The sequence below is a fragment of the Scyliorhinus torazame genome, chromosome 13 (genome assembly GCF_047496885.1).
Source record: "Scyliorhinus torazame isolate Kashiwa2021f chromosome 13, sScyTor2.1, whole genome shotgun sequence".
Lineage (NCBI taxonomy): Eukaryota > Metazoa > Chordata > Chondrichthyes > Carcharhiniformes > Scyliorhinidae > Scyliorhinus > Scyliorhinus torazame.
Window position 1 is genome coordinate 194,802,146 of NC_092719.1, and position 13,849 is coordinate 194,815,994.

Sequence of the window (13,849 nt, forward strand, 5' to 3'; positions counted from 1 at the left end):
AATACGGTGCTGGACCCAGGGCTGGACAGATCGAGGTCCAGGACCGGAAGGAGGCTGGCTGCAGCTAGGGTGCTTAAGGACTTTATGGAGCAGATGGGAGGAGTAGACCCTTGGAGATTTAGTAGACCTAGGAGTAAGGAGTTTTCGTTTTTCTAATATGCCCACAAAGTTTATTCACGGAAAGACTTTTTTGTTTTGGGAAGGGCACTGATCCCGAAGGTGACGGGGACGGAGTACATGGCTATAGCTATTTCGGATGACGCTCCACATTGGGTGGACCTGGAGATAGGGGAGAAAAAAAGAACAACGTCCACCCTGGAGAATGGACATGGGATTATTGGCAGATGAGGGGGTGTGTCTAAGGGTGAGGGGGTGCATTGAAAGGTACTTGGAACTCAATGATAATGGGGAGGTTCAGGTGGGAGTGGTCTGGGAGGCACTGAAGGCAGTGGTTAGAGGGGAGCTGATATCTATTAGGGCACATAAAGGAAAGCAGGAGGGTAGGGAAAGGGAGCGGTTGTTGCAAGAACTTCTGAGGGTGGACAGACAATATGCGGAGGCACCGGAGGTGGGACTGTACAGGGAAAGGCAAAGGCTACATGTAGAATTTGACTTGTTGACTACGGGTAATGCAGAGGCACAATGGAGGAAGGCACAGGGTGTACAGTACGAATATGGGGAGAAGGCGAGCAGGTTGCTGGCCCACCAACTGAGGAAAAGGGGAGCAGCGAGGGAGATAGGGGGGGTGAGAGATGAGGAGGGAGAGATGGAGCGGAGAGCGGTGAGAGTGAATGGAGTGTTCAAGGCATTTTATGAAAGATTATATGAAGCTCAGCCCCCGGATGGGAAGGAGAGAATGATGTGCTTTCTGGATCAGCTGGAATTTCCTAAGGTGGAGGAGCAGGAGAGGGCGGGACTGGGAGCACAGATTGAGACGGAGCAAGTAGTGAAAGGGATTGGGAGCATGCAGGCAGGGAAGGCCCAGGGACCAGACGGATTCCCAGTTGAATTCTATCGGAAATATATGGACTTGCTGGCCCCGCTACTGATGAGAACCTTTAATGAGGCGAGGGAAAGGGGGCAGCTGCCCCCGACTATGTCAGAGGCAACGATATCGCTCCTCCTAAAGAAGGAAAAAGACCCGCTGCAATGTGGGTCCTATAAGGCCTATTTCCCTCCTGAATGTGGACGCTAAGATTCTGGCCAAGGTAATGGCAACGAGGATAGAGGATTGTGTCCCGGGGGTGGTTCATGAGGACCAAACTGGGTTTGTGAAGGGGAGACAGCTGAATACAAATATACGGAGGCTGCTAGGGGTAATGATGATGCCCCCACCAGAGGGGGAAGCGGAGATAGTGGTGGCGATGGATGCCGAGAAAGCATTTGATAGAGTGGAGTGGGATTATTTGTGGGAGGTGCTGAGGAGATTTGGCTTTGGAGATGGGTATATCAGATGGGTACAGTTGCTGTAACGGGCCCCGATGGCGAGCGTGGTCACGATTGGACGGAGGTCTGATTATTTTCGGCTCCATAGAGGGACGAGGCAGGGATGTCCTCTGTCCCCGTTATTGTTTGCACTGGCGATTGAGCCCCTGGCCATAGCATTGAGGGGTTCCAGGAAGTGGAGGGGAGTACTCAGGGGAGGAGAAGAACACCGGGTATCTCTGTATGCGGATGATTTGTTGCTATATGTGGCGGACCCGGCGGAGGGGATGCCAGAGATAATGCGGATACTTGGGGAGTTTGGGGAGTTTTCAGGGTATAAATTGAACATGGGGAAAAGTGAGTTGTTTGTGGTGCATCCACGGGAGCAGAGCAGAGAAATAGAGGATTTACCGTTGAGGAAGGTAATAAGGGACTTTCGGTACTTGGGGATCCAGATAGCCAAGAATTGGGGTACATTACATAGGCTTAATTTAACGCGGTTGGTGGAACAGATGGAGGAGGACTTTAAGAGATGGGACATGGTGTCCCTGTCACTGGCAGATAGGGTGCAGGCGGTTAAAATGGTGGTCCTCCCGAGATTCCTTTTTGTGTTTCAGTGCCTCCCGGTGGTGGTCACGAAGGCTTTTTTCAAAAGAATCGAGAAGAGTATTATGAGTTTTGTGTGGGCCGGGAAGACCCCGAGAGTGAGGAGGGGATTTTTGCAGCGTAGTAGGGACAGGGGGGGTTCTGGCACTACCGAGCCTAAGTGAGTACTACTGGGCCGCCAATATTTCAATGGTGTGTAAGTGGATGGGAGAAGAGGAGGGAGCGGCGTGGAAGAGATTGGAGAGGGCGTCCTGCAGGGGGACTAGCCTACAAGCTATGGTGACGGCACCGTTGCCGTTCTCACCAAAAACATACACCACAAGCCCGGTGGTGGTGGCTACATTGAAAATTTGGGGGCAGTGGAGACGGCATGGGGGAAAGACGGGAGCCTCGGTGCGGTCCCCAATAAGAAATAACCATATGTTTGTTCCGGGGAGAATGGATGGGGGATTTGGAGCATGGCAAAGAGTAGGGGTAGCACAATTGAGAGATCTGTTCGTAGATGGGACGTTTGCGAGTCTGGGAGCGTTGACGGAAAAATATGGGTTGCCCCAAGGGAATGCATTTCAGTATATGCAACTGAGGGCTTTTGCGAGGCAACAGGTGAGGGAATTCCCGCAGCTCCCGACGCAGGAGGTGCAGGATAGAGTGATCTCAGAGACATGGGTGGGGGGTGGTAAGGTGTCGGACATATATAGGGAAATGAGGGACGAGGGGGAGATCATGGTAGATGAGCTAAAAGGGAAATGGGAAGAAGAGCTAGGGCAGGAGATTGAGGAGGGGCTGTGGGCTGATGCCCTACGTAGGGTAAACTCATTGTCCTCATGTGCCAGGCCAAGCCTGATACAATTTAAGGTGTTACACAGGGCGCATATGACTGGAGCACGGCTCAGTAAATTTTTTTGGGTAGAGGATAGGTGTGCGAGATGCTCGAGAAGCCCAGCGAATCACACCCACATGTTCTGGTCATGCCCGGCACTACAGGGGTTTTGGGTGGGGGTGGCAAAGGTGCTTTCGAAGGTGGTGGGGGTCCAGGTCGAACCAAGCTGGGGGTTGGCTATATTTGGGGTTGCAGAAGAGCCGGGAGTGCAGGAGGCGAGAGAGGCTGATGTCTTGGCCTTTGCGTCCCTAGTAGCCCGGCGCAGGATATTGTTAATGTGGAAGGAAGCCAGGCCCCCGGGTGTGGAGACCTGGATAAACGACATGGCAGGGTTTATAAAGTTAGAACGGATTAAGTTTGTACTAAGGAGTTCGGCTCAAGGGTTCACCAGGCGGTGGCAACCGTTCGTCGACTACCTCACAGAAAGATAGAGGGAATGGAAAAGAAGAAGACAACAGCAGCAACCCAGGGGGGAGGGGGGGAGAGGGGGTGGGGGGGGGGAGGAATCGGACGGACTCTCAGGGATGTTATTGTATATGTATAGGCACTTGTTTTAGGTCATGTATATTTGACTGTTGGATTGTATCTTTGGAGAGTATTTATTTTTGACAAGGCAGTTGCCATTTAGTTTGGTTTTTGTTTCTGTTCATATATTATTTATTTATTTGTGAAAACTGGCCACTGTTATTTATATTGCTTTATTGGTGTTTAAAAGAAACACTACGTACTGTTATGTTTGGCCAAAAAATCTTGAATAAAATATATTTTTTTTTAAAAAAGGAGAGTATAATGGCTGCAGAAAGGCAGTTTGAGGAAGATCTGTTGACTGAGGCAGTGTGGGCTGAAGTTAGAAGTAGGAAAGGAGCGGTCACTTTGTTAGGAGTTTTCTATAGGCCCCCAAACAGTAACAGAGTTGTGGAGGAAAAGATTGCAATGCAGATTTTGGATAGGTGCGGTAGTCACAGGGTAGTTGTCATGGGTGACTTTAACTTTACAAATATTGATTGGAACCACTATAATTCGAATAGTTTGGCTGGGGCTGTTTTTATCCAGTGTGTGCAGGAGGGTTTCCTCACACAATATGTGGATAGACCGACAAGAGGCGGGGTCACATTGGATTTGGTACTGGGTAATGAGCCGGGCCAAGTGTTAGATTTGTCTGTGGGAGAGCACTTTGGAGATAGTGACCACAATTCGGTGACTTTCACTATAGCAATGGAGAGGGATAGGAACATACAGCAGGGCAAGGTTTATAACCAGGGGAAGGGTAATTACGATGCGATTAGGCAAGAATTGGGGAGCATAAGATGGAAACAGGAACTGTCAGGGATCAGCACAATTGAGATGTGGAGTGTTATAACCTGCCTACTTACCATTGGCTGGGGACTAATGACTATCCCACAATCCTGTGGGAGTATGAGCTTCCCCAATGAGGGGGACGGAGAAACCACTAGTAAACTCCTAGTATAAATAAAGCTGGCCAGTTCAGGAACCAGCAGGAAGGAGTATGTAGCAAGGGAAGTTACTGCTACTGTTATGTATATATGTTATAGTAAATAAATGTTATTACTTTGTATCCTTAAAACTCGTGCTGGATTCTTCATTGCCCTTACAAAACTGCGACGAAGGTTAAAGTGAATAGCTGTCTACACTGCTGACGCCACCTCCCTGGATTTTTGTTGGATACAGGTTGGAAGTTGTTTTCTATTATACCATGCCTCTGTACGGACGTTTGGATGTTTTTGATGCTGCGCTGGAAAGCTGGAACCAGTACACACAACGGATGCGTTACTATTTCCGGGCAAACAATAGCACCGAAAACGAGCGCCAGGTGGTCATATTGCTCACCGCCTGCGGCCCGCATACGTTTGGGGTGATTAGGTGCCTTACGCACCCAGCTGCGCCGGACACCAAAACGTTTGATGAACTTGTGAATATGGTGGGGCAACATTTTAACCCAACCCCGTCCACGATAGTCCAGCGTTACCGGTTTAATACCGCTGAGAGGACCCCTGGAGAATCCCTTGCCGATTTTCTATCCAGGCTACGCAGGATTGCGGAGTACTATGGTGAGACCTTGTCAGAAATGTTACGCGACCGTTTGGTTTGCGGTATTAACAATGCGGCCACCCAGAGAAAGTTGTTAGCGGAGCCAACATTGACTTTTCAACAGGCCATTCAAATAGTATTGTCCCGAGAGAGCGCAGAGCGAGGAGTACAGGAGCTACAGGGAATGGAAGTGCATGCCTTGGGGCACAACCCCTTCCGTCCGAAAACGTCCGCCCGCACTCCTGCGGTACCTTGGGCGAGGCAATGTCCGGACCGACGCCAGTGGCCGTCGGACATTCCTCCCCGAAGGGAGCCTTCTCCAGAGCCAATGGATGAGGAGCCATGTCCGTGTCAGACTTGTAGGCGCCTACCCCGTCGCGGACGGCGGTCCTGGGGGCGCCAGAGGCGCCGTCGTTCCGACCGAAACTGGGACCAGCCCAGGGGCCGTAACTGGGACCAGCCCAGAGGCAGTACCTTCCATGTGGATGAACCTGTGGCGACTACTCCGGAGGACGTGGAGACGGAGGACGACTGCCTGCAGCTGCATTGTGTGGCAGCTCCCCGTGTGACCCCCATTAAGGTGACAGTACGGGTCAATGGCCACCCGCTTGAGATGGAGTTGGATACTGGCGCAGCGGTCTCCGTGATCGCCCAGAGGACATTTGACTGCATCAAGCAGGGTATACAGACCCTTACATTAACCGACTCACAGGCCAGGTTGGCCACCTACACGGGGGAACCACTGGACAGTGCAGGAACTACAATGACCCCTGTTGTCTATGGACGCCAGGAAGGGCGTTTCCCACTTATCGTGGTGCGCGACCATGGGCCCAGCCTGTTGGGTCGGGACTGGTTGCGCCATTTGCAGTTGCAATGGCAGCACATCCTCCAAACAGTTTCTGAAGGGTTGACTGAGGTGCTAGGACGATACCCAGATGTATTCCAGCCTGGTTTGGGGAAAATCAAAGGGGCCGTAGCCCGTATCCAAGTTGAACCAAGAGCCACGCCGCGCTATTTCCAGTGTCTTACGCCTTGCTCGAGAAGGTAGAAGGGGAGCTCACTCGTTTGGAGAGTTTGGGTATTATCAGGCCCGTCCGTTTTGCTGACTGGGCAGCACCAATTGTACCTGTAAGGAAGCCAGATGCCACAGTTTGCTTGTGTGGCGACTATAAACTTACAGTGAATACGGTTTCCCGACTCGACCGATATCCAATGCCTTGCATAGAGGATCTCTACGCGAAACTTGCAGGTGGACTCTCGTTCACAAAATTAGATATGAGTCACGCCTACCTGCAGTTGGAGCTAGACCCTGCCTCCCGACCATATGTAACGATTAATACACACCGGGGCCTGTATGAATATACACGGTTGCCCTTTGGAGTATCCTCTGCCTGCGCAATTTTTCAACGTGTTATGGAGGGCATTTTGAGAGGCTTACCACGCGTGGCTGTCTACCTAGATGACGTTTTGATTACAGGGACATCGGAGCAGGAACATTTGGAAAATCTGGAGGCTGTCCTTAGACGCCTTTCGGAGGCTGGAGTCCGTTTACGTCGCACAAAGTGCGTATTTCAGGCAAAGGAAGTAGTCTACCGAGGGTATCGGGTGGACCGCGAAGGTCTGCACCCCGTCGCAGAGAAGGTGCGTGCAATTCAACATGCCCCCGCCCCGACTGACACTTCGCATCTTCGTTCTTTTCTCGGTCTCGTAAACTATTACGGGAAGTTCCTCCCCAATCTGGCAACTACGCTGGCCCCTTTGCACCTTCTGCTAAAGAAAAATCACACCTGGGTTTGGGGTCAGCCGCAAGAAATCGCTTTCCGGCGGGTAAAGCAACAATTGTCGTCGTCTGGATTACTAACCCACTATGATCCTGGAAAGCCTTTGCACGTCACATGTGATGCATCCCCGTATGGTATTGGGGCCGTCCTGTCCCACAAGATGGAGAACGGGGCCGAACGACCGATAGCTTTCGCCTCCCGCACATTGACTGCAGCGGAGAAAAAGTACGCGCAGATCGAGAAGGAGGGCCTGGCAGTGGTTTTTGCGGTGAAACGCTTCCACCAGTACGTGTACGGCCGCCATTTCACTATCGTGACTGATCATAAGCCCCTGCTGGGACTTTTCAGAGAGGATAAGCCAATACCGCCCATTGCTTCTGCACGGATCCAGCGCTGGGCTTTGTTGCTTGCTGCATACGAGTATTCTCTGGAGCACAAACCAGGTACGCAGATAGCAAATGCCGATGCACTGAGCCGATTGCCTTTCTCGACCGGCCCCATGTCGACCCCCACGACCGGTGAGGTGGTTGCAACCCTAAATTTTATGGACACCTTGCCTGTCACGGCATCACAGATCCGTGAGTGGACCCAGACGGAGCCAGTCCTGTCAAAGGTTCGGCACATAGTCCTGTATTGTGGGCAGCATAGACAGCTCCCAGGCGAGTTGCGGGCATTTTCCTCCAAGCTGTCAGAATTCAGCATGGAAGACGGCATCCTCTTGTGGGGGACGCGTGTGATTGTCCCGGAAAAAGGCCAGGAGCTGATACTATCAGACTTGCACAATGGGCATCCAGACGTGACCAAAATGAAAATGTTGGCCCGGAGTTATGTCTGGTGGCCAGGCCTCGACACCGACATTGAGAGGGTGGCCCAAAACTGCTCCATTTGCCAGGAGCATCAGAAGCTTCCGCCGGCCGCGCCCCTACATCACTGAGAATGGCCAGGGCGGCCTTGGGCACACATGCATGCAGAATTCGCAGGCCCTTTTCAAGGATCCATGTTCCTTCTACTAATTGATGCCCAGTCCAAATGGCTAGAGGTGCATAAGATGCAGGGGACAACGTCCTGCGCAACAATTGAAAAGATGCGTTTATCGTTTAGTACGCATGGCCTCCCCGAGGTGCTGGTCACGGATAACGGCACTCCATTCACGAGTGAGGAGTTTGCGAGGTTCACGAAGATGAACGGCATCCGCCATATCCGCACTGCCCCTTACCACCCGGCTTCAAATGGGTTGGCAGAGCGCGCAGTGCAGACATTCAAAAGAGGCCTAAAGAAGCAGTCTTCCGGATCAATGGACACGAGACTGGCTCGCTTTTTGTTTACGTACAGGACCACCCCCCATGCAGTGACTGGGGTAGCTCCCGCAGAACTCCTAATGGGCCGGAGACTTCGCACCCGCCTTAGTATGGTTTTCCCGGACATTGGCGCAAAAGTACACTGCACACGAGAACGGCAGGGACAGGGATTTTCTCGGCATCGGCCGATTCGGCAGTTTGCGCCTGGTGACTCAGTGTTCGTTCGGAATTTTGCTGGTGGTGCCCAATGGGTTCCTGGTGTAATCTTTCGCCAAACGGGCCCTATATCTTACCAAGTGCAAGCCCAGGGTCGTCTCCAGCGAAAACATGTAGACCACGTTCTGTCCAGAAGGCCATCCCCTCAAAAGATTCCCCGCCCCCGGAGCTAATTTCAACAGCCGCAGAGACCAGAGACAAGGGAAGGTAGTCCTCACAATCTTCCACTGGTGCCTCACTCGAAGCCTACGCAGGCCGTTACGGGACCGAATGGAAATAGAGACGCTGACATGACGGAGGCAGCAGACTCTGACTCCGAGATGGAGACACAGGATGCATCAGAGGGGGAATCCTCGGGTCCACGGGCCGTGGATGTACAACCGTTGCGCCGTTCATCACGGAAGCGCCGGTCTCCGTCTCGTTACACGCCGCCTGATCCAGCGCCGCGTGCAAATGGTGTCCGGCCTGCGGCCAAACAAGTCCGACGCCCTCCTTATGTAAGGATGAGAAAAAAAGATTCTGTTAGGGCACTTGACGGATGCAAGATAGCTAGGAAGGAGCTCAAGAAAGGGCTTAGGAGAGCTAGGAGGGGGCATGAGAAGTCCTTGGCGGGTAGGATCAAGGAAAACCCCAAGGCTTTTTACACTTATGTGAGGAATAAAAGAATGACAAAGGTGAAGTTAGGGCCGGTCAAAGACAGTAGTGGGAACGAGTGCATGGAGTCTGAAGATATAGGAGAAGCCCTAAATGAATACTTTTCTTCAGTGTTCAGAATGGAGAGGGGCATGTTGTTGCGGAGGATAGTGAGATACAGGCTGGTAGGCTGGAGGACGTAGATATTCGGAAGGAAGATGTGTTAGAAATTTTCAGAAGCCTGAGGATAGATAGGTCCCCTGGGCCTGATGGGATATATCCTAGGATTCTTTAGGAGGCGAGGGATGAGATTGCAGAGCCTTTGGCTTTGATCTTTATGTCCTCACTGTCTACAGGAATAGTGCCAGAAGACTGGAGAGAGGCGAATGTTGTCCCCTTGTTCAAGAAAGGGAATAGGTATAACCCTGGGAATTATAGGCCAGTTAGTCTCACTTCGGTCATAGGAAAATTATTGGAAAGGGTCCTGAGGTATAGGATTTATGATCATTTGGAAAGATACAGCTTAATCCAGGATAGTCAGCACGGATTTGTGAGGGGTAAGTCTTGCCTCACAAGTTTGATTGTATTCTTTGAGGAGGTAACTAAGTACATAGATGAAGGTAGAGCAGTTGATGTCGTGTACATGGATTTTAGTAAGGTGTTTGATAAGGTGCCCCATGGTCGGCTCATGCAGAAAGTAAGGAGGCATGGCATAGAGGGAAATTTGGCTGATTGGATCAGTAACTGGCTATCACATAGAAATAAGAGGGTGGTGGTAGATGGTAAATTTTCATCCTGGAGCCAGGTCACCAGCAGTGTACCACAGGGATCAGTGCTGGGTCCGCTGCTATTTGTGATTTTTATCAATGACTTGGATGATGGAGTTGAAGGTTGGGTTAGTAAATTTGCTGATGACACCAAGATTGGTGGCGTAGTGGATGATGTGGAGGACTGTTTTAGGCTGCAAAGAGACATTGATAGGATGCAGAGCTGGGCTGAAAAGTGGCAGATGGAGTTTAACCTTGATAAGTGTGAGGTGATTCATTTTGGTAGGACAAATTTGAATGCAGATTACAGGGTTAACGGCAGGGTTCTGAAGAGTTGAGTCTTTGTGATCCACTTAAATGGCACTCTGCTTTGGTGCTTCAGTGTCCTGCTCCAGCAGTAAAGAAGCAGTGTGGTGGAAACTTTCCAGTTTTTCCCGTTGGTGGGATCTTCCTGTCCTGCCCAATATGACCCTCCGCCGCTGCAACCCCAGTGCTGGAAGGTGCAAGCAACAGGAAAATCTGTTGACAGAGGCAGGACCAAAGGAGGAGCAGAGAGATCTCGGAGTTCATGTCCATAGATCTCTGAAAGTTGCCACCCAAGTGGATAGAGCCATGAAGAAAGCCTATAGTGTGTAAGCATTTATTAATGGGAGATTGAGTTTAAGAGCCGTGAGGTTATGCTGCAACTGTACAAGACCTTGGTTAGACCACATTTGGAGTATTGTGTGCAGTTCTGGCCACCTCATTATAGGAAGGATGTGGAAGCATTGGAAAGGGTGCAAAGGAGATTTACCAGGATGTTGCCTGGATTGGAGGGTAGGTCTTATGAGGAAAGGTTGAGGGAGCTAGGGCTTTTCGCATTGGAGCAAAGGAGGATGAGAGGTGACTTAACTGAGGTGTATAAGATGTTGAGAGGGATAGATAGAGTGGACATTCAGCGACTTTTTCCTCGGGTGGATGTAGCTGTTACAAGGGGGCATAACTATAAGGTTCATGGTGGAAGATACAGGAGGGATGTCAGAGGTAGGTTCTTTATTCAGAGAGTGGTTGGGGCGTGGAACGCACTCCCAGCTATGGTAGTGGAGTCGGACACTTTAGGAACTTTCAAGCGGTTATTGGATAGGCATATGGAGTGCACTGGAATGATTGGGAGTAGGTTGATTTGATCTTAGTTTCAGACTCGTTTGGCACAACATCATGGGCCGAAGGGCCTGTACTGTGCTGTACAGTTCTATGTTCTATGAAAACCCAAATCCTGGACTGAAAGAATTACTGTTTGTGGCATTAACTGATAATTGTTCACCTGATGACATGCTTCATAACATAGTCTGTGGGTGGCGTCAGGATCTTTTGGTCCTGCCTCTGTCAACGGATTTTCCTGTTGCTTGCACCTTCCAGCACTGGGGATGCAGCGGCGGAGGGTCATATTGGGCAGGTCAGGAAGATCCCACCAACGGGAAAAACTGGAAAGTTTCCACCACACTGCTTCTTTACTGCTGGAGCAGGACACTGAAGCACCAAAGCAGAGTGCCATTTAAGTGGATCACAAAGACTCAACTCTCCAGCCACTGAATATTCCCATCTCCATCAGCAGCCTGAGCAGGGGCACTGGATGAAGCTTCAGCCCAACCAAAGAGGGAAGAATCTGAGGGATAGTTTTCACTGGAGCACTCTTGTGTGTTTCCCAGTGACCAACGGAACACCATCTGGCATCAGCTATGGCTCAAAATAGCCTGCTTGCCTTTGCATCAGAAGGTGACTCAAGCACAAAATATCTCAGCTGACACTCCAGTGCCACCTCCCAGATGAGATGTTAAACTGAGGCCCTACCTGTCTTTCATGTGGATGTAAAAGGCCCCATAACACTTCTTCAAACTAAGGGAGTTCTCCCAAGGCACCCGGGCCAATTTCTAACTCTTAATCAATGCTACTAAAACAGATTACCTGGCCATTAACACCTTTCTATTTATGGGACCTTGCTTTGTGTACATTTACTGCATTGTTTACAATAATGACTACACTATAAAACTTCCACGGCTGTAAATCCCCTTCTTTCTCAAGTTGGCAGTTATGTGAAAAAGTTAGTCACTCTTCTAAGTAAGAAGGGAGGGATTTGCATCATTCCCTCCTGCACCAAATAACATTTCTTGAACGGATGTTTGTTTAAAAATAATTTTGGGAATGGTGTTTGTGTGTGTATAAAGGACTCAATTAAGCTGGAGAAAGAGTAATGGGGTCCATTTATCTGGAAGAGTTGAGAGATGAAAGGAGTGGAAGTGCTACATGCATGGATTTGTAATGAAGTGTCTTTATAAGTAAATAAGTCATATTTAGAGAGGGACTTTGTTTTTTTCAAAGGAGAGCAAAATGCTTTTACAGCTTGCAAAGTTTTCATAAGTAGGGGAGGTTATTACATTCTATTTGATCCCAAGAGTGGGGTCAATAGGAAGGAAATGAAAGATTTTAATAGTTTGGAAAAAGTTCAAAATTCAAAGAAGTGCCGAGAACAATTGAATCAAAGATGAAAGGGAAAAATGATATGTAAGGAGAGATGTTGAGCTGATTTGGGGTGGCCATATGGTGAAGACCTCCTGGAAACAGCTTTGTGTTGGGAGTAGAAAGTGAGGTTTGAATCAGCCATCCAGTCAAACCAGAAAAATCTTGGGCTGCACAAAGCATCTTGTTCTGAAGTTTTGGATTTCCACAGCAGAGTGTAAGTGAGTCTGAGAGGACATGTGGCATACCTTTATTAAAGTGACAGCAGTTTTGCCTTGGGTAATACTACTGGATATTTTTATAGTTAAACATCAATAAGGAAGTGTTGCTTGAATGGGTTTGACCAAGTAGGGAGTCTTTTGGGGGATGCTTTGTAAAACTATTTTTAACTGTGTAACTGTAATCTTGTGTGCTTATGTTTTCTTTTTTTTCTTGTCAATAAATATTTTACTTCTAATTTTTTAAATCCCAGAAGTGTTACTGGACTCCTTGCTGCTGAGATCAGTACATTTTCTTCTCATTTGCAGAATACAAAAAAAAGCATAACCCAGAAGCCATGTTTTCCCCTAGTATTTGGTTTGCTCAACAATTAACATCTTCTGTAATCATAACCATTTACCTGACGCATTTTAGTCCCCCTCATTGATCCACTGTGGTCAATTACAAAGATGACGTTTTTAGGAATCCGGGATAGATTAGCAGGTGCAAAATGATGTACAAAGTATCCATTTACAATCTGAAAAAACATAAAATATAAAATAAAAATCACAAGCATCAATAATCCTATCAGGATTTTAAGTATAAATTCCAATTACCTGAACACTACCAGCAGACAGGTCTCTATTGACATCATACTTGATGATGAAGTCTCCGTCTAGAATTGTTTCATGACAATCAGGACACTTGCGCTGTTGCTCAAGAGTTGGTTTGAAGGAAATGTGTGCCTAAATGAAGCAGTGACTCAATGTTAATTTTTACAGTACTTGTTTAGACAATGATTTCTATCAACAACGATATATACCCACCTTTGTGTCGGTAAGAGTCTGTTTTACAATTGAAGTCAGATTATTTGTTAGGAACTTTGCATCAACATTCAGAAAGGCAATGCCTTGTGGTTCAAATATGCGTACGTCAATCTGGAAACAGCAATCCGAAATGTGAGAGGATTTAATGATCAACAAATAAGAAAATAAAAAACAACCACAACTAAAATATATTAGTAATATTGTTGCTTTAGAAACATACCTCGAAATGTTTGACAAGTTGCTGAGGTTTTACTCTGATGTGCATCTCATATTTCCCCAGGTTACGTTTTAATAATTCTTCATAGGTTAGTTCAAATGTGACCTTTTTGGTTGGTCCAATATTTACTGACACTTGAAACTTTTCCATTTTTCTTCCAGACACTCTTAATAAATTAGAAAACAAAAAGTAGAAGTTAAAATACAGTAATGGAAATATTGAGGAGAATAATCTTGCTGTCCCACTGTGAGGTTTATATCATAACGACAAGGGGTGCATAAAGAATGTCCAATTTTGCGAGAAGTTAAAACAGCGCCTTGCACAACCACAGGATGTCCCAAAGTGCTTGGCAGCAACCGAATTACTTAAGAATTGGAGTCATTGTTTAATGTATGGAAACATGACAGCTAATTTGCACCCAACAAGGTCCAACAAACAACAATGAAATAAATGACC

General features: G+C 48.4%; 1 protein-coding gene across 50 annotated transcripts in view; it reads right to left on the minus strand.

The window, feature by feature from the left end:
* Positions 1–13,849, minus strand: part of LOC140388478 (inter-alpha-trypsin inhibitor heavy chain H3-like) — a 195,763-nt gene that overhangs the window by 162,549 nt on the left and 19,365 nt on the right. For all 50 annotated transcript variants that reach the window (XM_072472745.1, XM_072472744.1, XM_072472743.1 and 47 more), the window contains 4 exons: positions 13,397–13,559; positions 13,177–13,287; positions 12,967–13,095; positions 12,771–12,887 (listed from right to left, as the gene is read on the minus strand). In XM_072472745.1, the coding sequence (XP_072328846.1) occupies positions 12,771–12,887; positions 12,967–13,095; positions 13,177–13,287; positions 13,397–13,559 (520 nt within the window). The remainder of the gene's footprint in view (positions 1–12,770; positions 12,888–12,966; positions 13,096–13,176; positions 13,288–13,396; positions 13,560–13,849) is intronic.